At 47.6% G+C, this 23,878-nt stretch overlaps 1 protein-coding gene and 3 non-coding genes across 4 annotated transcripts; 1 reads left to right on the top strand and 3 right to left on the bottom strand.

Moving 5' to 3' along the window:
• Positions 1-478: 478 nt before the first annotated feature.
• LOC116827225 (uncharacterized) lies at positions 479-7,663 on the top strand. Its single transcript, XM_075071580.1, is given in 2 exon segments — positions 479-664; positions 4,559-7,663. Coding segments are annotated over 2 exon segments (2,424 nt in total). The 5' UTR covers positions 479-654; the 3' UTR covers positions 6,973-7,663.
• An 11,587-nt stretch (positions 7,664-19,250) lies between these two features.
• Positions 19,251-19,323, bottom strand: TRNAK-CUU (transfer RNA lysine (anticodon CUU)). The gene has a single exon. It is a non-coding gene; the product is annotated as a tRNA-Lys (tRNA).
• A 1,457-nt stretch (positions 19,324-20,780) lies between these two features.
• On the bottom strand, positions 20,781-20,853 carry TRNAV-CAC (transfer RNA valine (anticodon CAC)). The gene has a single exon. It is a non-coding gene; the product is annotated as a tRNA-Val (tRNA).
• A 2,457-nt stretch (positions 20,854-23,310) lies between these two features.
• Positions 23,311-23,383, bottom strand: TRNAK-CUU (transfer RNA lysine (anticodon CUU)). Its single transcript has one exon. It is a non-coding gene; the product is annotated as a tRNA-Lys (tRNA).
• Between the last annotated feature and the right edge of the window lie 495 nt (positions 23,384-23,878).

Here is a 23,878-nt window from a genome sequence, read left to right as displayed (position 1 = left end):
GCTGGGTATTCTGGTCTACAGGTGGAGGTTGGGTTCACATCCTGCTCTTAACACATTTCTTCCAGGCACTTGGACTTAGTGTATAAAATGAATTAACTAATGGTGAATTCACTGCAGGCAAAGAATTCCTCCGTTATCCTGCAGGGCTTGCTTGCTTTCTTAAAGCTGGGATGCCACCCTCCCTTCCACAGCCTCCTCTCCAGCACATCACAGTCAAACTGTCCTCATGCCTCCCAGAAATTCATTTCCCATACTGCCCTGCAATGCAAACTACACTTCCCATAAAACTCTGCAATGCATACTGCTTTCCCCATAATACTCCGCCACAAACACTACATTGCTGATCAGGCCCAGGCCCAGAGACTACATCTCCCACAATGCCTTGCGATAAAACTCTCGTGCATGACAAAGGAGACTACACTTCCCATAGTTCTCTGCAACACAGACTGCCCTTTGGCGTTTGCTCCGCAATAGAGTGTGTGTCTTTATGCCTTGCAGTGGAGACTACATTTCCCATAGTGCATCTGTGATGGAAACACAAAAGGCAACTGGTATGCAGGTTCTGCTACCCCCGGTGCATCGGAGAAGCATCTCTGGTTGGCTGCGGCTGCTCCTCAATTACCCCTGGGTGCTTGGGCACAGGGACCTCTCGGTATGAATCCAGGTAAGTACTGGGAAGGGGATTGGTGGTAGGTGCAGTGAACAAACAGCTCAGGAAAGGCAGACAAGGAACCTTGATGTAGGTCAATACAGCAGCTGAGTATTTTGCAGCCTGACCCCTAAGAAGCTGCTTAGAGAGCAAGATGCCCTGTTTGGTGCTGGACAGCAGGACCCCTGTATTTGCCAGCTGAAATCATTCAAGAACCAGTCAGCCCCCCAAAATCACGAGGCTGCTTTCAAATAATGAGGCTTTAAATAATAAACACATTATTATTATTAATTTTGTTGTTTATTTTGTTATTATTAGTAATAATTATTGTTTCATTATGGCTTATTAATTGCCTTCTGGGTTTTGAGACTCTAGAACCAAGTTTTCAAGCTTTTCTCTTTAACCTCAAGGTCTAGAAATGTACTTTTTTAAAAAGAAAAAAATGAAAGCTGAGGTTCTTTCATAATCATCTGACTCTGGGGCTTTGAGGAAAACACTAAACATTGTGAGACTGGAGATAAAAATCAGATGTTGGCATCACTGAAACAGTCGCCCAGCTCCTTAGCTGAGCCAAGATTTTGCTAAGTGACTTAATGATTTTCAGTGTCCGCCTTAACGGGGCCAGATTTTCAAAAAGGGCTGAGAACTTATCCTCTGAAAAATCAGGGCTTCTTTGTGGTGCGTCAAGTTAATCATCCAAAATTCAGCAGTTGCTTTGGAAAATCTTGGCCAGGTAGCTCCATTGATGTTAGCGGAGCAGTGCCAATGTGCACCAGCTAAGGATCTGGTTCCACAGACTCCTAATACAAATCCAGAACTGGGAACGGGAGGGAGCAGAAGAACCTAGAAAGTAGACCTTCCCCCACAGCTCACACTTCTCAACTGGCATTGTGAGAGCTCCTCTCCCGTTTCATCTTTAGCTATCGGTTCTCTACAGTCGCCCATCACCACAGTGTCTGATCATCTTCCACTTAAAATTCTGGGCAGGAGCAAAGTCCCTAGTGGGCCCCTTAGATTCTCTGGCACCTTCTCAGGGACAGAAGTACGTTTGGGGATAGGAGTGAAACTCATTTTAGAAAATAAGAACAGCCATACTGGGACAGACCAAAGGTCCATCTAGCTCAGTATCCTGCCTTCCAATAGTGCCCAATACCAGGTGCTTCAGAGGGAATGAACAGAACAAGTGATCATCAAGTGATCCATCCCCTATCACCCATTCCCAGCTTCTGGCAAACAGAGGCTAGGAACCCCATCCCTGCCTATCCTGGCTAATAGCCATTGATGGACCTATCCTCCATAAATTTGCTTAGTTCTTTTTTGAACCCTGTCATAGTTTTGGCCTTCACAACATCCTCTGGCAAGAAGTTCCACAAGTTGACTGTGTGTTATGTGAATAAATACTTCCTTTTATTTTAAGCCACTTTATAGCATCCTGAGGACCACACACTAAAGCTGGTTAGTGAGCAGAATTTTGGTTCTGTGAAATTTTGAGTGTTCGGGAAACGTTTTAGACAAAATTGGGACAAAAAGCCAAAACCATGAAAATAGTTGTGAAACTGAAGTCCTGCAGTACTTTGCTTCAGAAACATTGAAATGTTTCCACAGTGAGAATGGTGTTTCCTAAATATGCTCCTCTGCTCCAGGGCAGGCTGCCTTGGAACAAGGACCCTAGAAATCTGCCTGATTTTGATTGAAAGTTTCAATAAAATCAGAATATTCCTGCAGAATATTTCAATTCTGTCAAAATATTTCCCGGTGAGAAAACGGTTCCATTTGAAAATTTTCTGCCAGCTCTAGCCAGCAACCCAGTACTTTGGGTATAATGATGAAGAACCTCTAAATGTACCTTACATTTGATATCTCTGTGGTAGGACTAGCTTGCTGGCATTGTTATTAGAGGTGATCAGATAGCAAGTGTGAAAAATCGGGACAGGGTGGGGGGTAATAGGTGCCTATATAAGACACAGTCCCGTCCCTATAAAATCGGGACGGCTGGTCACCCTAATTGTTTTCCTTTTCCTGGAACCTTTCTGTTTTTCATTTACTTAGTAATAGCGAGGATAATTAATCATTGGAGCAATTTGCCAAGGATTGCGGTGGATTATCTGTCTCTGGCAATTTTTAAATCCAGATTGGATGCTTTTCTAAAAGATATGCTCTAGTGCAAACAGGAATTATTCTGGGGAAGTTCCATGGCCTGGGTTCTCTGGCCAGGAGGTCAGACTGTATGATCACAATGGTTTTTTATAGTCTCAGATTCTATGCAGTATTTGTATTACATAGGGTCTAAAGGCTGCAGCTGAGATCTGGACACACTACAAACACACAATGAGACTCAGTCCCTGCCCCAAAGACCTTACAGTCTAAATAGACAGGAATGGAGGGGGAAAGGACGATTATTCCCATTTCACAGATGGGAACTGAGGCTGGCTTTTTCAAAGGTTACCTAAGGGAATTATTAAAATTAATCAAGAAGTTATTCCTGAATTCAGTGAAAGTTGGATGTCTATTTCACATAGGCGCCTTTAAACATCCCAGCCTAAGTGAATCGTCCAAGGTCATACAGGGAGTGTGTAGCAAAGCTGGGGAATGCAACCAAGTGTCCTGCAGGCCTTACCCCTTTCCTTAACCTCAAGACCATCAGCCTTCCTCACACTGTGACCTTGCGTTGTCATTTACACCCGTGTAAAGTGTGTGAAATAAGCCACCCTGTCCAAAAAGATTTCAAGGTCAGAAGGATCATTCTGATCCTCTAGCCCAGTGATTCTCAACCTTTTTGGGCACAGGAGCCATTTGTCAATGTTTGTGGCCTGTCGCGACCCAGTAAATAGTCTGGGGGTGGAGGCCCTGGGGTGAGTTTAGTCAGATCCTGTCCCCTGGTGGGGTTTGGTCCTGCACGGCGCTCGCCCCACAGTGGCGGCTCCTGCAGCTCCTGGGCTGTGGGGCTGGCTGGGCTTGGGTCTCTGCTCTGGGCACTGTGACCTCTGGGGAAGCAGCGCTGCTCAGGTTTGGCCCCGGCCCCTGACTGGACACAATCTGTGTGAGTGGAGCTGTGCCCTGGCTCATGGGGTTGCAGGGCCACTCAGTCAGGTTTGGCCCCCAGGCTCCCGTCGCCATGACAGCTGGGCTAAACCTGAGTGGCGCTGGGAGGCTGAAGTGCTTGGAACGGGGAGGCGAGCCGGGCCCAGCCAGCCCCGCGGGACTGGAGCCGCGACCCTTTGAAACATTCTGGAGCAGAGGCGCCAACTTCTAGTTTTCCCTGGGGGTGCTCCACCCCACTTTGCCCTAAGGCCCTGCTCCCACTCCACCCCTTCCCCAAAGACCCCGCCCTCACTCCACCTCTTCCTGCCCCTGCTCTGCCCCCCTCCTGAGGCCCCACCCCACTCTACCCCTTCCGCCACGGCTCCGCCCTCACCCCACCTCTTCCTGCCCCTGCTCTGCCCCCTCCCTTGAGGCTCCACCCTTGCTCCGCCTCTTCCTGCCCCTCTACACCCCTTCCGAAGTCCCCTGCCTGCCCGCCACTGGCTGCATGCCGTCCTTCCACAAGCCTCCAAACAGCTGTTTTGCAGCTGTGCCAGAACCCACTTTTTGTTTTCTGCAGGTGCTCCAGCCCCAGAGCACCCGCACTCGGCACCTATGTTCTGGAGACCCAATTTTGGGTCCCGACCCACAGGTGGAGAAATGCAGATCTAGTCTGACCACGTGAATAGCACAGGCCACTTAATTCTGCTCCGTAATTCCTGTAGGAAGCACAATAGCTTGAGGTTGTGCCGGGATCCGGCTGATCTTAGGGATTCAGTGTCTGCATTCCCACCTTAATGAGTTTCCCCAACCCACAGTGCTGAGGTTTCCTTTCTGCCCAGCCCAGAGAATGACTCACCTTCAGATTCTCTCTTTTTGTTCTGGCAGCTGACGGGCTCAAGCATGAGAACGAAGAGATGAATCCCTGGGAAGGAGGTCTGGAGCATGCGGAACCACACAGGGCATTCTCGGGAAGATCCGATGGGATTGTTTCGGAGAGAGGAAAAGTCGTGGAGAGTCGGCGCAGGTCAGGGAGGCAGCACCAAGCAAAGCAAGAGGATAAACCCGCCTGCCATCAGAGAGTTCTCAAGGGACCCCAAGACAGCAATGCAGTCGCCACCGAGAAACCCTATAAATGCAGCGTTTGCGGCAGGAGCTTCTCTCAAAGCTCCAACCTTCTGACGCACCAGAGGCTGCACACGGGCGAGAGACCCTACAAATGCACCAGCTGCGGGAAAAGCTTCAACACCAGCTCGGCTCTCATCGTGCACCGCCGGACCCACACCGGGGAGAAATCCTACCGCTGCCCCGACTGCGGGCGGAGCTTCAGTGAGGGCTCGGTGCTGATCAAGCACTGGCGGACCCACACGGGTGAGAAGCCCTACAAGTGCTCCCACTGCGGGAAAGGCTTCAGCCAGAGCTCCAATCTACACGCCCACCAGCGGGTCCACACCGGGGAGCGGCCGTACCACTGCGCCAACTGTGGGAAACACTTCAGCACCAGCTCCAACCTCAGCGCCCACCAGCGGGTCCACACCGGGGAGCGACCCTATAAATGCCCTGAGTGCGCACGGAGCTTCAGCCAGCAATCCAACCTGATCTCCCACCAGAGGACCCACCTGGAGGAGAAATCCCACCTGTGCCCCGATTGCGGAGAAGGCTTCGGCACCAGCGCCCAGCTCCTGACCCATCGGAGGAGCCATGCCGGCGACAGGCCTTAAAAATGTTCAGACTGTGAGAAAAGCTTCCCCAGCCGCTCCGCCCTGATCACCCATCAGAGGACCCACACGGGAGAGAAACCCTATGAATGTCCCGATTGCCAGAGGGGCTTCACCCGGCGCTCAGACCTCAATAAGCACCGCCGCGTCCACACGGGGGAGAGACCCTTTAGGTGTGCCAGCTGTGGAAAAAGCTTCAGCCAGAGCTCCCACCTGATTACCCATAAGAGACTCCATGAGGAGGCAAAGCCCTATAAAGGCAGCGTGAGAACCACGCTGACGGTCCTCCAGGAAGATGATCCCGGTAAAGATACCCAGAGCCAGGGAAGCGTCAGCCAAAGCTCAGCAGAGACCAGCGATGGGGAATCCCACCCAGCAGGGAAACCCCATCAATGCCCCAACTGCGAGGAAAGGTTCGACGCCATCTCCAAGCTCAATGTGCATCGGCAAACGCACCGAGAGGAGAAATCTCGTCCACGTGGTAACGCTGTGCAAAGGTTGAGTGGCTCCAATCACAGTGCACGAAAGGGAGCTGACCCAGAGGAAGAAGCTGATCTGGGGAAAAGATTGAAGGCGAGCCCAGCACCCTCAAATACACATCCCAAAATCCTGCTGGAGGAGGAGTTCTCTCCATGCATTAGCACTGAGCAGAGCCCTCAATCCACCAGCTCCAACGTCAGTGCATGTCAGAGAGCCCTCTCAGAGGGGGAGTCCCTTCCATGCGCTGGTACAGAGCAGAGCCCAGTGTCGGCTGCCTGCCGGGCAGAGCCAAGGGGCCGCAAGGCACGCTCTGATCCAAGCTCAGCCCCTCTGCACCATCTGGCGACAAAGCCCTTCCGGTGCTCCGAATGTGGGAAGAGCTTCAGCCAGAGCTCCAACCTGATCAAACACCAGCGGACCCACACAGGGGAGCGTCCCTACACCTGCGCTGTCTGCAAGCGGAATTTCAACACCAGCTCGACGCTGATCGTACACCGCCGGACCCACACTGGGGAAAAGTCCTACCGGTGCCCCGACTGCGGGCGCAGCTTCCGGGACAGCTCGGTGCTGATCAAACACCAGAGGATCCACACGGGAGAGAAACCCTACAAATGCTCCCACTGCGGGAAGGGCTTTGCCCAGAGCTCCAATCTTCATGCCCACCAGAGGACACACACTGGGGAACGGCCATACCACTGCCACGACTGCGGGCGGGGCTTCAGCCAGCGCTCTAACCTCATCACCCACCAGAGGACCCACACAGAGGAGAAATCCTACCTCTGTCCCGACTGTGGGGTTGGCTTCGGTTCCCGCCCAGCCTTGGCAACCCATCAGAGGGCCCACGCAGAGGGCAGGCCCCACCAGTGCTCTGACTGCCAGAGGAGCTTCGCCCGGCGCTCGGACCTCATTAAGCACTGGCGGACCCACACAGGAGAGAGACCCTACCTGTGCCCCCAGTGCGGGAGAAGCTTCAGCCAGAGCTCTCACCTGGTGGTCCATCAGCGAACGCACCTGCCAGAGAAGCCTTACAAATGCACCAACTGTGGGAAAAGCTTCAGCACCAGTTCTCACCTCCTTGCCCACCAAGGGACCCACACGCCATAGCCACCTGGCACTGGTGTGGTCCTAGAAATACCAGGCTGGACTGGGCCTTGAGAGGGCATCCAGTCCAGCCCCACCAGTGGAATTAGGACCAAATACACCTAGCCTGTCCCTGACAGGTGTTTGTCCAACCTGGTCTTAAAAACCTCCAGTGGTGTGAGTCCCTCAATTTCCATAGGTCGCCTGTTCCAGAGCAGAACTCCTCTTAGGTGTTAGAAAGTTTTTCCACGTATCTGGGCTAAATCTTCCTTACTCCAGATTAAGCCGATTATTTCCACTGAGATTAATAACACTGTTGCCTTCCTATAAATCACTTTTCACCTGTAGAGCTCAAAGCACTTCCCAATTTCTAATCTAAAGATCCTCACAGCACCCCTGAGAGGTAGGGAAGCGCTATTATCCCCCGTTTTACAGATGAGGGACTGAGACGCAGAGAGGCTAAGTGGCTAACTTGAGGTCAGACAGGAAACCCGTGGCCCAGCAGGGAGCTGACACTGATTCGCCCATGTCCTAAGCCAGAGCCTTCACCATTCGACCATCCTTGCCCTCAGGTAGCTGAAATCATAGGTGCGGACTTTCTAATGTGCCAGGGGTTCCTCGATCCTGTTCCACCCCATGCCACACCCCCACTCCATCCCTTTTCCCAAGGCCCCACCCTCACCCTGCCTGTTCCAGCCCCCTCCCCTGAGTGCGCCCTGCCCTTGCTCCTCCCGCTCCCCCCAGTGCCTCCTGCATGCTGGGGAACAGCTGATCCACGGAGAGCTGGAGGTGCTGGGAGGGAGGGGGAGACACTGATGGGGGGAGCACCCACTATTTTTTTCCTGGGAGTGCTCCGACCCTAGAGCACCCGCAGAGTTGGCGCCTATGGCTCAAAGAGGGGAGGAAGGGGGCCCTGGGGGAGACCTGGATTCTTTATTCTCCCTATGTGACCTTGAGCAAGGTACTTAGGGACCATTGTAATGCCCAGCTTGGGTAGACATACACACCCTCGCTTTGATCAAGCTTGCGTGCTCAAAATAACAGCAATGCTGCTGCAAGGATGGGCTAGCAGCTGGAGTACAATCCCATCTGAGACCCTAGCTATGCACTCAGGTGGCTAGCCCGTCGTGCCCCTCCTGCCCCATGGCGGCTACAATAGGAGTGGCAGAAACTTCCTAAAAGAGGGGGGGGGGGCATTGGCGCCTGAACCATGGCCGCAGCCCCGTGCTGCCCTTTCTCTCCAAGGCCCCGCCTTTGTACCACCCCTTCCCCTGCAACTCCGCCCCACCTCACTTCTTCCTTTCATGACCACGCCGCTACACACACCACACTGCTCTCTTCCCCCCCCCCCCCGGTCATTCGCCCTTATGGCCAGTAAAAAGTGATGGGGCCATGGCCTCCTGGTTCCCCTGCATTCTGGTGCCCTTGAGCTACCCCACTGTTTTTAGCATGCTAGCTGGATCAATGGGAGCACATGTACATCTACCGACTCTGGAAATTGCAGCTCCAGCTTTAATAGAAACGTGTCCTTAAGGCTACATTTTTCAAAGTGCCTCAAGATTGAAATCAATGTGAGTTAAGTCCCTATGCAGGTGTGATGCCTTTGAACATCCTGTTGAATGCCTCCTTGCATCTTTACAGGTTTCGGCGTGGTAACCATGTTAGTCTGTATCAGCAAAAACAACGAGGAGTCCTTGTGCACCTTAGAAACTAACAAATTTATTTGGGCATAAGCTTTCACGGGCTGGAACCCACTTCATCCGATCTGATTGGCATTTTCATCAGATCTGATGAAGTGGGTTCTAGCCCACGAAAGCTTGTGCCCAAATAAATTTGTTAGTCTCTAAGCTGCCACAGGGACTTCTCGTTGTTTTTCCTGCATCTTTAGGCACAGAAACACCTTTGAAAATCTGGCCTCTTGTGCCTCAGTTCCCAATCTGTACAATGGGGATAGGAGCACCCATCTTACACAGTGCATTAAGATTGCGAGGTCTTTGGATACTAGGCGAAGGGGGGCCTGATAAGTACCCTTAGAATACATTATTGTGCCATGAATGTAGAGACCTTTGTCACACTTGAAAGTGTGTTGACAGCTAGTCACTGGTTGGCATTTTCTGAGCAGAAAATAATTTTGTTAATGTTGGGACCCGGGGTGCCTGGGGCAGCCCTCACTGTAAATGCCACAGTTAGGGCAGGCTGTAAAGGAGACCAGATTCTCCCAAAACTGGTGGTTAACACTGGAGTTAGTCTCCCTAACCAGTCACAAACTCTGCTCCTGATCCCCTCCACTGGTTGCTGAGAAACTAAAAAAGAACTCACAGAGCCCCCTTCATTGCATTCCAGTTCTCTGGCTCTCAATCAGCACCTAGATCCAGTACAGTGAGAAGTTATTGAAACTCTGCTCATTATAGAAAATATTCTTCTGACCCCAAAGAGTCAGCCACATTACTAGGTCAGTACTAGTTTGGATCTTACCCAAAATACCATGCTGCCAGCCAATCCCTTAGTGTCTAAAACTAAAGGTTTGTTATAAGGAAAAAGAACGAACAAGAGGAGAGTTGTTAAATGGTAAAGCACTCAGATACGTACAGAGACTTCAAAGACCATATATCAGATTCTTAGTAATATTGGTGAGTTTGCTGTCTTGAGAGTCCCTCTGAAACACATCCACAGCTTGGATGGGTCTTTCAGTCCTTTGTTCAGAGCTTCAGTTTGTAGAGAAGTTACTCCAGAGGTAAGAAGCAGGAATTAAGACAAAATGGAGGTGATGCAGCTTTCTTTTATATTCGTTTGCCATGTGGTTTGTAATTTCCTGTGTCCCAGACACAAGCTTCACATCACATGCCATGGAAAAGCCATAGAGTTCTCTTCCATAGATATGCTCCTACATGTCTTGCTGACTCATACAGTGTAGCTCCTGGTTTCTTTCAATGGGTTCATTGTACAGCTGATGACCCTGAATGGCCATCGAACAGGCTAGGCAGTGCTGATGCCAATCAGTCTGGGGGTGTCAGCCGGAAACACAGAACAAGTTGGAAATACAGATATACTCCCCACATCTATAACTCACAATGCAAAGGTGATACAAACATATAAAGAAGATTATCATCCTTGGCAAAGTGTAACATTTTTGCAGATACCTCACACGGCATATCTGGTCAGACTCCTTGCAAATGTACAATATTGGTATCAACACTATCATATAATGTGTCCCTCGTATTCCATACAGCGTCACAAATGGAAAATCTCATTTCATCAAAACCAGAAAAGTGGCATTCCTCTGGGAAACTGGGCATTTCTCACTGGGAAATCCCCAAGCAGGGGAAAGCTAGTGGGACTCTACTTTCCAACTTGAATTCCAGCTGGAAAAAGATGGGAAACAGTCAGAAAATGTGAGAAAATAGGATTCTCTTACTCTCCCTCTCTTTTTCTAATAGTCCCATGGGAAAACTGGAATTTCCCCCTGGAAAAGCTTCCAAAGGACATATGCCCCTCAAAATTCCTCTGAGAACTCAATACAGGGGTAGCTATGTGAAATTCTATGGCCTGTATAAAGCAGGAGATCAAACTAGATCATAAAATGGTCCCTTCTAGCCTTAAAATCCAGTAAACAAATTCCCATTTTCCAACCAGGTCTAGTAACTTCACTGTTAGCTAGGCCTGGCTAATGGATGTGGCCTTTTAGCCCAAGCAGGCAGTGCTTATGCTTTTGGATAGAGGTCGGGGTTCAGTCCTCACAGATGCTCAAATTCCCTACAGAGCTTTAAAAATTTCAATCTCCGTGTCCGCATGTACCATTGCTGCTCAGAAAACCTATTGGAACCAACCTTGAGACTTCTGGAGCTAAAAGCATGAACTGGTATGGCCTGATCTAAAGGAGAAAAGGAGGCTGCATTTGAGAGTACAGTTTTATTTATAAAAGTTTTAATAAACAATAGCTGTTAGAAGCATGTTACAGACGTGATTAGTATGTGCTATAGGTGCATCAGTTGAAGGTTATAAGCATGTTCATAGGAGTCAGTATCGATGGTTATAAGCAGTCTATTGATCTATCGACCTGTCTAAATGGGGAGGTGGGGGTCGCATACTTCTTTGCTTCTGTAGGCTGAGTTTATTGCACATACCAAAGACCTCTTGCATCCCTCCAGTCCACCCTCTTTTCCCCTCTATTTCAGCGATTCCCTGTAACTTTCCTCCCTTCCTTGGTTAGTCTTTGTTCTGTCTGGAAGATGAGCCATTCGGTAGCAACATGTTAAAGTCCATTGGGAGGAGGATCAGGGATGTTGTTATGCTGGAAGGTATTAGGGGGTGCAATCAACCTGTTTGAGCTACAGACGTTCACAGAGGTGCTTGAAGCTGTGGCTAGGCGAATCAGATGGAAGGGACCCCCAGTGTCCCCTGTTTTTCCCCATCTTGTTTCCTGATTTTGTTCCCCCAAAATGAATAGGCTTGTGACCATTGACATCTAGAACATTCCCGTATATGTTGGAATTGATCAGATGCGGTGTTCCGACATTACCACGTTACGAAAGGTAAACGGAGAAATGTAGTTGAGTGTCAGGCTTTTGAACGCCCAGCCAAAGATTGAGTGACCATTTCTTGAAATGCTCTGTTAATCCTTTATTAACCTGTAATAAATGTCACCGTAAAAAAAAGTGTGAGCAGACAATCTCCATTTCCTCCAAGGCTATAGTGGACTCAAAACATCTATATCTTCTCTAACCAATAGAGGTGGACAGAGAGCCACTCTTTGTGAGTGAGGGGTACAATTGCATGAGAGCCAGTCTCAATTTCTAAGAATATTTCTTACTGTAACCCTTCTGCCAGGTGGAGTCAGGAGCAACCACGACTGCATTCCATACTTAGGGGTTTCTTTCCATCAAGTCAACACAGAACTGGCTCGAGCCCCCACCCAATAACCTGGGACAGTTGCACACCACCCCTGGGCACCTCCAAGAAGCAACACTTCCCTTCTCACAAGCACAGAGTCTGAGAGTAGAAAAGAAACTTTTCATAAAAGGAGGGAAGTGACCCAGCATTAATTAGGGAAAATGCCGCAATCAGGATTCATAAACATAAAACCATGGGGAAAACACCTGCCCCAGAGCATGATGGGCAGTGTCCTTTTGCTTCAGGTTCTTAAGTGCATCAGCCAAGAGTTCCTTTAATGTGCCTCTCCCATCTTCCACACACCACAGTCATAGTTGTTGTCCTTAGTGATGAGCCAAAGTTCAGAGGTCATCTTCAGGAGCTCACCTGCCCAGAGCCGGCTTTAGACCTGTTCCACGAATTCCCCTGAATCGGGCCCCGCGCCTAACAGGGCCCCGCACCCAGTGAGAATCCCTTCCCTGGCTAGAGGTGCCTTTTTAATCTTTACTCACCTGGCGGCACTTTGGGTCTTCAGTGGCACTTCGGCAGTGGGTCCTTTGCTCACGCTGGGTCTTCGGTGGCACTTCAGCGGTGGGTCCTTCAGTGCCGCCAAAGACCTGGAGCGAGTGAAGGACCTGACGCCAACGTGCCGCCAAAGACTCAGAACACTGCCCGGTGAGTACAAGCCCCAGGTGTTTTTTTTAATGTGTGTGTTTTTTTTACGTCATCTCTGCCGGGGCCCCATCATAACTGTTCGAATTAGGCCCCACACTTCCTAAAGCCAGCCCTGCACCTGCCAACTGGTGGGAGTAGGGAAGGGGAACAACCCTGCTTTGAAATCTGATCTTTTGTTTGCTTACCCTATACTATACAGATTTCATGGGGGAAGCCAGTGTTTCTCAAACTGGGAGGTCCTGATCCAAAAGGGAGTTGCAGGTGGGTCACAAGGTTATTTTAAAGGAGTCACAGTACTGCCACCCTTACTTCTGCGCTGCCTTCAGAGCTAGGCAGCCAGAGAGCAGTGGCTGTTGGCCAGGCACCCAGCTCTGAAGGCAGTACTCTGCCAGCACCACTGCAGAAGTAAGGGTGGCAATACTATACCATACCATCTTTACTTCTGTGCTGTTGCTGGCGACAGCTCTACCTTCAGAGCTGGATTCCCGGCCAGCAGCCAGCACTCTCCAGCTGTCCAGCTCTGAAGGCAGTGCCCCGCCAGCAGCAGCGCGAAAGTAAGGGTAGCAGCACCACAACCCCCTTTACGATAACATTATAACCACCCCACAATTCCTTTTTTGGGTCAGGAGCCCTACAATTACACAACCATGAAATTTCATATTTAAATAGCTCAAATGATAAAATTTACTAGTTTTAAAATCCTATGGTCATGAAATTGACTAAAATGGACCATGAATTTAGTAGGGCCCTTGTTATCAGTAATTTCATTTCTGCTGGTGTGCAACAAGGCTCCTGGTTGAATCTTAATCAACTTATTACTAGATAGTGGAGAAATGAGAGGAAAAATAGGACTAGACTCTGCCCTTTTAATACTAGTGGGGTTTAGTTTGGTACCCATATCCCCTGCTGTTTAGTGAGTGCTGTTTAGTCGAGGGTGAGGCCTTCAATCAGGGTATGCCAAGCACAGTTCTGCTGCCCTTGATTCACACAACAAGGATAACAACCCTTTAGTGCCCCTGCCTCCAGTGGCAAAGTGACTTTTGATCCAACGCCAGCCAAAAGTGATCATTCAGGCAAAGCAGTCCCATCATGCTGAGCACTTAGGCAGGGTGGGTGTGCGCATGCAAACAAGGTCAGCTCCTGAAATCCTCTTCTCTGGCTCAGCACTAGGTGTCAAGGGAGAGCGCATTCAGAGCCTGCTCAGGTTACCAAAAATTATTCCCAAATGGATGGATTTTCAAAATTGCTCAGCACCCAACTTCTTCCATTTAGGCACCTAATAGGAAGTATGAAATTATTCAAAAGTTCCTAGCAGCCAACAAAGAAAGGACTTTTTGTTGTTGTTGAACTTTCTGTATTGTTTGGTGGAAGAGACCTGACAAATGAAATTCTGGTTTGTCTCCAAGTTTCCTCTGTAGTGTGTAAGATATTCTATTCCTTTGGGTTCTTATACTGACCCATCACCATGGTCTCCCGGCCTGAGAATCCCTCATTTCTCAATCTGTGGGAAGCAAAGTGTTCTGTGTTCATAAAATCATCTGTGTAGGAGTTTAGACCACTCCATCGTATCAGAATTCGACACCAGATAAAGGAATTTGGTTTTTTGGTTCATCAGTGACTCTGCTTGCCTTGGCTGTCAACCATTAAAAGGTTGTTGGGTCTTCCATTGCCTCTCCAGCTGCCTAAAAGTGGGGGCGCCACCAGCGCCCAAACCATGTCCCTGCCCTCTCATGCCGCCCTTCCCCAGAGGCCTTGCGACCTGCGGGCTTCTTTCCACCCCCTCTCCCCAATCGCTCACCCTTATGGCCCCATAAAAAGTGGGACCCGCCCACTTTTAAAAGTGCCAGGGCCACGCCCCTCCCCCCTGCGCATTCCAGTGCCCCTGCTGAGCTGTTTTCAAACTTTTTGAGCTGAGATGGCCCCCCTTTGAGTTACAGTGTTTGGTTGTGCCCCCACCCCCAAACCCTGACAGGCTGGGTGGCCTGCTGACGATAGCCGAGGGTGGAAGTGGCGCTCCCTCCCCAGGCTCTGCCGCATGAAGCTGGCCCAAGCTCCTGCTTCTCCAAATATAGAAGTCAAACTACACCTATGAAAAAAACCGAAAGTTTTCCAGTGCCTATGTAGGCCCTGCCTATGACCACATGCATATAAGCACCATAGTCGCTGAGGAGAGCTGGACAAAGGACCTTCAGCACTGAAAATACAGCCCCCTGCTACTGTTGGTAAGTAGCAGGCTACTAGGGCTGGGTTGCAGAAGGTATTTAGATGCCTAAAGATGCAGCTAGGAGTCTAATGGGCTTTTCCAAAGTGTCCAGGTGCCTAACCCAGTTGATTTCTAGGTCCTTAAGTATCTTTAAAATCTGGACCTTAGTTGCTAAGGACACATCTATACAGAGAAGTTGACTGGAATCGCTAGTCTGGAATCACTTCCTGCCTGGAATCTCTGTTTCGGGAATAAGAGAACCGTTGTGTGTGTCTGGATGTGAGATTCATTTTTTGTTTGTTTTCATGTACAAAACAAAACCAATAAAAAAGCACATAAAGGAACGTGAGTTACAGCTTGTGTATGATTCTGAATCCAACACATGACACAGGTTCTCCAACAGAATTATACAGTTTTACAGCTCAGAGCTGCAAGATCAACCGATACAAAACCAAACAGTACCACGTAGACCAGCGATTGGCCACCTGCCCTTCCCACAGCCCCCATTGGCCTGGGATGCCAAACCGCATCTGCAGCCAGTGGGAGCCATGATTGGCAGAACCTGCGGACACTGCAGGTAGACAAACTGGCCTGGCCCACCAGTGGCTTTCCCTGACAGGCCATGGGCCAAAAGTTGTCAATCCCTGACGTCGACATAACACAGTAGGGTGGGTGCTACGAGCGTAAAATACAAGACACCTGTAAACAGGAAAACCAGTGAAGAAGGGGGCTAGGAAGGCTACGCGGAATGAAGGCCAGGCATTCTTTCAGTAGTCTCACTGGTTTTTTACCCAAATGTATCCAGAAATTGAGTCCAAATGTTTTCAAATTCATGTAATTGAGTTGGTGATGCTGTCTGCCGACTGTGAGTGACGACCTCAGGGCACACTGTCAAAAACAAGGTAGACACCCCAAGCTGGTGGTGTGCTCTATAATTGGAGTTCACCAAGCCGGTAACAAACGTAAACTCATGGATCACTGTAAGAGTCTTACCACAGTGTCACAGACAGTCCCATTAAACTCTCTAGACCAGCAGTTCTCAAACTGTGGGTCAGAACCCCAAAGTAGGTCATGACCCCATTTTAATGGGGTCACCAGGGCTGGCTTAGACTTGATGGGGCGTCGGCTTTAGCACCCCAGCCGGAGACAGTGGAGATTTGGGCGTTGTGCGCAGACGGAGGTTATGGGGGGCTCCAGACTGAAAAGTTTGGGGACCACTGTGTAGAGTTCAGTTTGGTGGTTTTGGTGAATTTTGTAAAATATTTCTTTGCTGCTAAATTGGAACATCTCTGTTTTCCTAGTCCGGCCTGGGCAGCTCTCCTGATGATGCTGTAGTCCGAGCTACAGGGACACCTCCAGCAGAACCGCCAAAGAACCAGGAACATGTTCTGAGACCTTTAGCTACAATGCTAATGCAAAACAGCAGAAAAGCGCAGATGAAGCATTGGGCCAGTCCAAAGCTCCAGTACATCAGGCTGAAGGACAAAACACTAGACTCTGATAAAAAGCAACAATGCAAGCACAGCTCCAGTTCCTGAGAAAACTGTGAGTGAAAGCACACATTCACAAACCTGGAGCACATATTTCAGGGGTTGTGAATAAAAATCCAAGGACTGAAAGCTCCTGCGATGCAGGGGTAGCTCCTTATGAAGTATCCGAAAATTGTTGTGAACTATTCTTCTACCTCAATAAGCTTGGAACAGCTCTTCACTATTCCAAAAAGATTTGGGAAAAACATGACGCTTCATTCAGAAAGCTGATGGCTGCTGTATCCTCATGGGTTCTAAAGGAAAGGACAACAGGAAACAATATCAAAAATGCAAAAGCTTTTGTGGGTGCTTTTGAAAAATACTTCCGTTTTCCAGAGGATGGATCTGAGAAGATGCAACTAGCAGTGGAAAGAGGCATGGGTAAAAGGGGCATCCTTGAGGATACACATCAGCTGAGGGGTAAGCAAGTGAGGGGTCAACATTTGGGGGATAAATGGAAGGCCGCCAGAAAGTTATGGGCCAGGATCATTGTACACATTTAAAAAAAGGCTAAAGAGGTGATGAGGAGAAAGAAACAAAAAGAGATGACCCCTAGTGGAGACTCTCAAGCTGTTGTGTCTGAGATGAGAGAGGCAGAATCCAGCCCCAGGCTCCTGCAGGGCGGTGGTGACTCTCACATAGTCTGATTTTGAAGATTCCCCAGAAGGCTCTCTGGATGGGACCCCATCTACTTCTGACAAGCTTCTTGGTGGCTCCTTGGAGGCTGACTCTCCAATAGCATGGGACATAGAAGACACACCTGATGGTTCCATAGACACCCCCCCCCCCAAAAGCCTGCAACCAGATGTTACTCCTAGAGGAATTCTGTGCTACTGTGCAATGCAGAATGTGCACAGAATTAATGTCCCACACAGAATTTCCTTTCCCCCCTCAGAACTGGTGCTGTGGAGTTTCTGGCCACCTCTAGAAGCTGCTGGACCTGGTAGAGCCCAGCTCTCCAGCTCACAAGTAGCAGACACTGCTGCGGAGAGGGGGACTGAGGTGGAGGGTTCCTGGCATGCCCTGAAAGAAGGACATGGCATACAGGAAACTACGTATAACCCCAAGACCCAGCATCAGGCTGTTTTTCCCACTGGATCCCCGGGCTCTGAGTGGAGAGGGGGACTGAGTGGACTGGTTTGCCATAGAGGTTCCTTTAACTCTGTACTGCTGATGGGGAATCTTTTTTATTGTCTGTATTGTTGACATACTTGTTGACAGGTACTTTTAAATAAATTACCAAAATAATTGAAACTGGCATGATTATATTGTGTTCTTTTGACAGATAAAATATGCAGAATGTTAAGATATTGTGTGCAGAATTTTTAACTTTTTGCCGCAGAAGTTCCCCAGGAGTAATCAGATGTGTATATGGCACAAGTGAGAAGTTGACCATGGGAATTACTTAGATTTAGGGGGTTGGTGTATTGTGAAGAATTTTGTTGTGTCAATCTTGAGTGAATAAATTCAACCTGACAGGTCACTGAAGCCATACACAGGGGGATACAGTTAGTTCTCGTTCACGTTAATGCTTCTGATCACAACTGTTAACCGGTGCAGTTCTGTGCTACAGTCACAGGACAGGGCTTCAAAAATGCACCCATGGCCAGCTACCAAAGAAAGAAGGGGAGTGGGAAGAAATACTGTTGAGGCAACAGTGAAGCTGGGTCTTTCTGAAGGAATCAGCTCTAGACAGACAATGGCCCTGGTGCTGCACAGACCCTCATGTATGATTAACTTTATACACTTTGAATTGCTGTCAGTGAAGCTCTCAGTGTGCAAATTGAACATATGCTTAACTCTTTGCAGGATCTCAGCCAATATTGTTAAATTAGCATCCAAGCCTGCAGCCACTTAGGTAGGGGTTTAACTTTGCTACCATGAAGGTAGTAAATACTTACCATGTGTGTAAGTATTTGCAGGCTTAGGGGGCAAGGTACCAATTGCTACATGGGGAGGTGTGTATTCTGGATCAGGCCCTTAGTCATTATATTTTATGTTATAGTATTTGGTATCCTTTTTTAAGGCAAATTTTTTTTCCACTTTATTTATTTATTTTTGCCACTTTATTTAATTTGGTTTATTAAGTTGGTTGGCAATTTTAAAAATAAATGATGGTGTGTGTGTGTAGGGGGCGGAAATCAAAGGTGTCGCTCTTTAACCAGCTTTGAAACTGAACGATTTTTTAAAAAAAAAAACAAGAAAAAACAACGTTTACGGAAAAAGCCAGTTTTCATGACATGAGAACTAAAGCCTTTCATGAATGTCTGTGATAATAAAGGTTGAACAAATAAATGGCAAACGAATAAAAATTGGGAAAAAAATCAACATTTTTATCCATGTTTCACAGAAGCTTGCTTTGTAATTGAATAACCCTTTATTCAGAAATGTTTCTACCCATTCATGCGTCGTCCTTCTTTTACTTTGTTGATACTTGTTATGTATTGTATTTAGATTTTATTTTCCTTTATGACATCGTTTTATCTGCTGTGCATCTATTAAACCCCAGGATCAGCAGCCAAATAATCTGATCTAACTGCACCCAGTCAGAGAGACCACAATTTATTCAGATGTGGTCACACTCCTGTCAAAAGAGAATGTCTCTCAGCTCCCTAATCTGCTCCTTTTCCCTTTAAAGACACTGGAAAACCTCTCGTGAGCTTCAGTGGTGCAAGATGAAGCCCTCAGTGGGGGCAGATTTCTGTCCTACCAGTAGCTGAATAGTTTTCAATTTCACTTGTCTTTACAGGACTAGAACAGAGTGGGGGACAGTGATCTCAGCAAGGGGGGCAGGATAGTGACCAGAGGGAATGGGAGGGTGACGGAAGTGACTTAAAAGCAACTGCTCATTTCTCAGATTTTCCCCATTGCAGTGACACGTTTTTTTCTCCGCTGATCAAAGCCTACGGGGAGTTATTTTCGACAGATCAAAACACGGTTCCAATTTTAAATGCACAGTTTTATGTGCCTGGGCTCATCTAGAAATAATTCCTTAGGAAGAGGGTGGCACGGAAAAAAAAAACACGCGCCCAACGTGGGGCTCGAACCCACGACCCTGAGATTAAGAGTCTCATGCTCTACCGACTGAGCTAGCCGGGCATTTGGGGCGATAGTTTTAATTTAGCAGGTATTATTCATAAAGACGTTTCTCTGCCTGTTGAGTTTGCCTCTTCTCCAAGCTGACCGCCTGGAAAACATTCCTGGACACAAGATCCTCTCCAGGATTAACCCTAGACTCTTAATCTAGTTCCTTCCATAGTTGCCCTTTGCTGAAGAAGGCATGCAGGTTGCCTTCCCGCTGGGATGCAGGACATATTTCAGACACAATAACTGGGGAAACACCTGGGAAAAAAACCCTGAAAAGCGAACACGCGTGTGCCTCTGAACGCCTGAGAATTCACTGTCCAAACGCCTGGCTGTATAGGGAAGGATTTAGTCAAGAACAGGGTTAAGATGCATGGCGCTAACACAATGCAAACCCATGGAGTGATTCAGGGATAGTCCTGAATAACTTAGTCCAGAGTTACCTTGTTCCTGTGTGCAACAGTGTTAAACGACACAAAATGGGCCTTAATCCGGAATTAGAATGTCCACACATGCTTAAACAGGAATGGCTGCTCCTGAATGCCACCGTATGTACAATCCCAGTGCAGGGAAAATAATGGTAAAAACACATTTATTTCAGTGCAGGGAAAATAATGGTGAAAACACGTTGATTCTAGTGCAGGAGGAGTGATCATAGGGGGGAGAGGCTCGACACCGTATGTAGACAAAAAACTCTAACGGATGAGGAGAGAACACATGGGTCTTGCTGCAGGAAAAAGCATTGTTAAACTCACGTGGAGCCACGGCAGGGGAAATAATGGTGAAAACACGTGGATCCCAGTGCAGGGGGAGTGATCATTGCGGGGGCGGGAATCGGTGTCCAGAAAGACTCAGGCAGCCACTGTGAACATACCTGGCAAGATACAGCGGAAAACAGGTTGACTGCAGAATTTGACCATAACACAGGGAATCCAGCAAAAGAAGGGAAGGATTAAACCCCCTTCCCACAAACCACCCAGGCAGTGAGTTCACAAACCGGGCTGCAGCGTGAGAACTATAAGACTCTTTTCTCCCTCTCTGAATGAACTTGTCCATAACCAGGAAGCCTTTTCCTTCCATTTGCCTCCAAGCCTTTTATTCCCCTTCCAGTTTAACGCATAAGCTACAGGCAAAGAAAACGCTGGTCGATCCCCAAGGTAGGTTTATTTCTCTGTTATTGGTAGCCACAGCACAGCGCTCACGTCCGCCCAAAACAACGATCATCACCATTCCTGTGACACAAATCCCACTGAAAGTCAACTGAGCAATTCCGGAGACAATCCAGTACATCTAAACATCAGATCAAGTTGTGTAACATCCTTTCAGGAGGCTCAGGGACATGCTGCTAAGATCTGCCGTGAACTATCCCTTTGGAAAGACGAAGGTGGAGAAACGCGGCAATTCCTAGCAATCATGGTGCAGGAAGAAAGGCTGCAAAACAAAACCAGTTTGGAATAAAAGAAAGTGACTGCTGTTTCTGCCCGGTTTCGAACCGGGGACCTTTCGCGTGTGAGGCGAACGTGATAACCACTACACTACAGAAACCAGCTGGCTGCGTTTTTCTTTACAACGGCTACAGCCATTGGTGTGAGAGTTGCAGGCTCGTTCTAGCCAAGGGCTGATATTTCCCTGCTGCTAGATAAGATAACACACAGGCCTTTGTTTAAAAGGCGCCTCCCACAGAGGCTGCTTTCCTCCCCCTTGTGTAACATTCCCCTTCATTCACACCCGTGCATACAGCATGGCTGCTAAACAAAGACCAGGCTCCAGCCGGATGTGGGCACCACTTAGACCTGGAAGAATGCAGGGGACAGAAAGTTTTAAAACATCCGTTGGTGGCAAAAATGAAGGGTGATCAGCGTGAAACAGCCGGGATACAGTCAGGAATCAAGGCACAAGTGTGACACAACTGGCAGAATCCACTCAAAGTAATTCATCCAGCAGGATGAATGGTACAAGCGCCTGGTGTCTATCAAACCTGAGCGCAGTCATCGTGAACACATCTGGCTTCTTCGGAGTCCGGACAAGGTACCTGTAACTGTCTCAGCAGCGGATCTGAAACACAACAGCTGTGCAAAATGCTAGAATCCCTCAGAATCCAGGCAATTGAGTCCCACAAGTACCTGGTTTCAGCAGAACTGGGAGGACAAAGCCTTTTGTGAAAAAAACATCTGCTCTTCTAAAAAAAAAAATCTGGCTCGCTATTTTAGACAGAGGATGCTGGTGCTTTCAAACCCAGGCTGCTTGTACTTCTCTTTCTTGGTGAATAGAGAAGACCTGAATAACACAGGAAGGTTACAAAAAATACACCTGGATGGTTCAAAGTTCCAAGTCAGATATAACCGTATAGACACATTTGGCGGATCAGAATTGAGACACACACCTGAGCCTCCTCAGGATCCAGGCAGAGCACATACAAACGCATGGGGAAAGAAAAACGCACACAGGATAAGCCTGAAACCTCCAGCATCCAGACACACTCCGTGTAAAGCAACCCTGCCCCGAAGGAGTCTAAGGATCAACTCTGTATAGAGCTGTTTTTAAATGATGGGTTTGAAAGTGACTACACAGAACTTGTACAGACGGAGGATTAAGAATTGAATTATTTACGGTATCAGCTTTATGACAATTCAAAGTGGATCATGTTAAAGACTAAATGGAAAGTATATTCAAATTAATCCTTTCGGTTTTAAAATAGGGGTTTTGTGTGGCTGATCATTGGGAAAACCACTGCTGCACGGGGAAAAAAAATCATTCCCTGCTGGGATACAAGCCCATGGCTTTGAAAAAGTAATATGCTAGTATAGGGATTGGCAGCTACCGACTTTCTAATGCTATTTAACTTTTGCTAAACTAAAAGCAGTTTCAATATTTAACCAAATAGGCCACTTTCCATTTAGTTCCCAGGTAGTTTTGGTGAATCAGAAGCAACTTCAGTAAATTATAACACAAATATTTTGTTATAGAGGATAAAATATGTTAAATATGCCGGCATTATTCAATCTTACTTTTTTTTTTTAGTGTGTTCACTTGTTGCCTTTGACAAGTTTGTGTCTAGTCAATTTCATTGTTCTTCTATTATAGTCAGTTGGTTTAATCAGATTTTCTCATCCTGAAACTACATTTATAAAACTTACATCAGAAGGGGAGCTCAATAAACTCTCATTAAAGAAAAAAAAGTTTAGGTTGTGCCACTTAATGGCTGTTCCCCAAAAACTGGATAAAAAATTTAGTCAGTTTCAAATAAAATTAACTTCAGTCTCCTGTTAAGAACTTTAACGAACACAAATCTACTCTATAAATATTTATAAAAATGAAACAGTATAAAGGACACTGCAATGCACCTCAATATAAATCCAAGGGGCTTTTTTGTTTTTCTGAAATCCATGATGGGTGTTAGGCCAAAGACAGCCCTGGGGCAAATCTACTGAGGTGTGGGAGCCATTTGTTTTAAAGCACTTAAAAAATAATGATAATAAAGCAAAATTTTTAACATAGTCTTATTTTAGATTCTGCTGTTTCAAATATAATTGATTGCATGTTTAATAAATACACAGGAAAAAGAGCAATCAACACACACCACCTTTTTGCCATTTTGCCGGAGAGAAAAATCATATTTGCTCATTTTGCTGCTGAACCTTTTCTTGTGATTCAAGTTATCCATCAGCCGTTTGTCCCTCTCCAGAGCAATCCTCCTTAATAATCAACCCAGTCAACCGAGACAAAGGATGACAGGGAATTGCAGCTGGTCTGTTGTTCTGTTCTAGCTGAGACAGAAAAAGAAAGAAGAGGAAATCAGAATATTACTTTTCGATTGTAAGAAACAGAGTGGCATTACTCCTGGTGCAGGGACTGGCATCTGGCGTCTCTCTGTCTGGCTGGCTCTCTCTTTGCTTTAAAAAACAGGAAGATGGTTGAAACAACCATTTTTACAGACAGACATTTTCTTCCAGGGAAGATATGGTTAAAACACCTCGCTCCATTTTTTTTAAAAATTCACTCCGCCCAACGTGGGGCTCGAACCCACGACCCTGAGATTAAGAGTCTCATGCTCTACCGACTGAGCTAGCCGGGCTCCTTAAATACCATTTTAATTAGAGCATGTGGAATAAACCTACAGCTCTGTTTTTTAGGCTGTCATTTCTGCCTTGCCAGGTTTCTAGATTTGGTAGTTCTAACCCCAGGGAACCTTCCTAAGATCCAACGGGCTCCTTTTCCAGAGCTAACCACCTTCTGGGAACTCCTAGAATGCCAAGCCACAGGATGCAAAGTAATAGATGCAAAGAGCTGGGGGAATTACAAGCAGAAGATAAGAGAAAAAGAAACAAGAAACTTCAGCAATAAAAGAATTTCATCACCCACCACACAGCCAGCCTGTGGGACTCTTTACCAGAAGAGGTTGTGAAGGCCAAGACTATAAGAGGTTCAAAAAAGAACTGGGTAAGTTCATGGAGGGCAGGTCCATCAGTGACTATTAGCCAGGATGGACAGGGATGGTGTCCCTAGCCTCTGTTTGCCAAAAGCTGGGAATGGATCACTTGATGATTACTTGGTCTGTTCACTCTGGGGC

Source organism: Chelonoidis abingdonii, chromosome 12 (genome assembly GCF_003597395.2).
Source record: "Chelonoidis abingdonii isolate Lonesome George chromosome 12, CheloAbing_2.0, whole genome shotgun sequence".
NCBI lineage: Eukaryota > Metazoa > Chordata > Testudines > Testudinidae > Chelonoidis > Chelonoidis abingdonii.
This window is presented reverse-complemented; position numbering and strand designations above follow the sequence as displayed.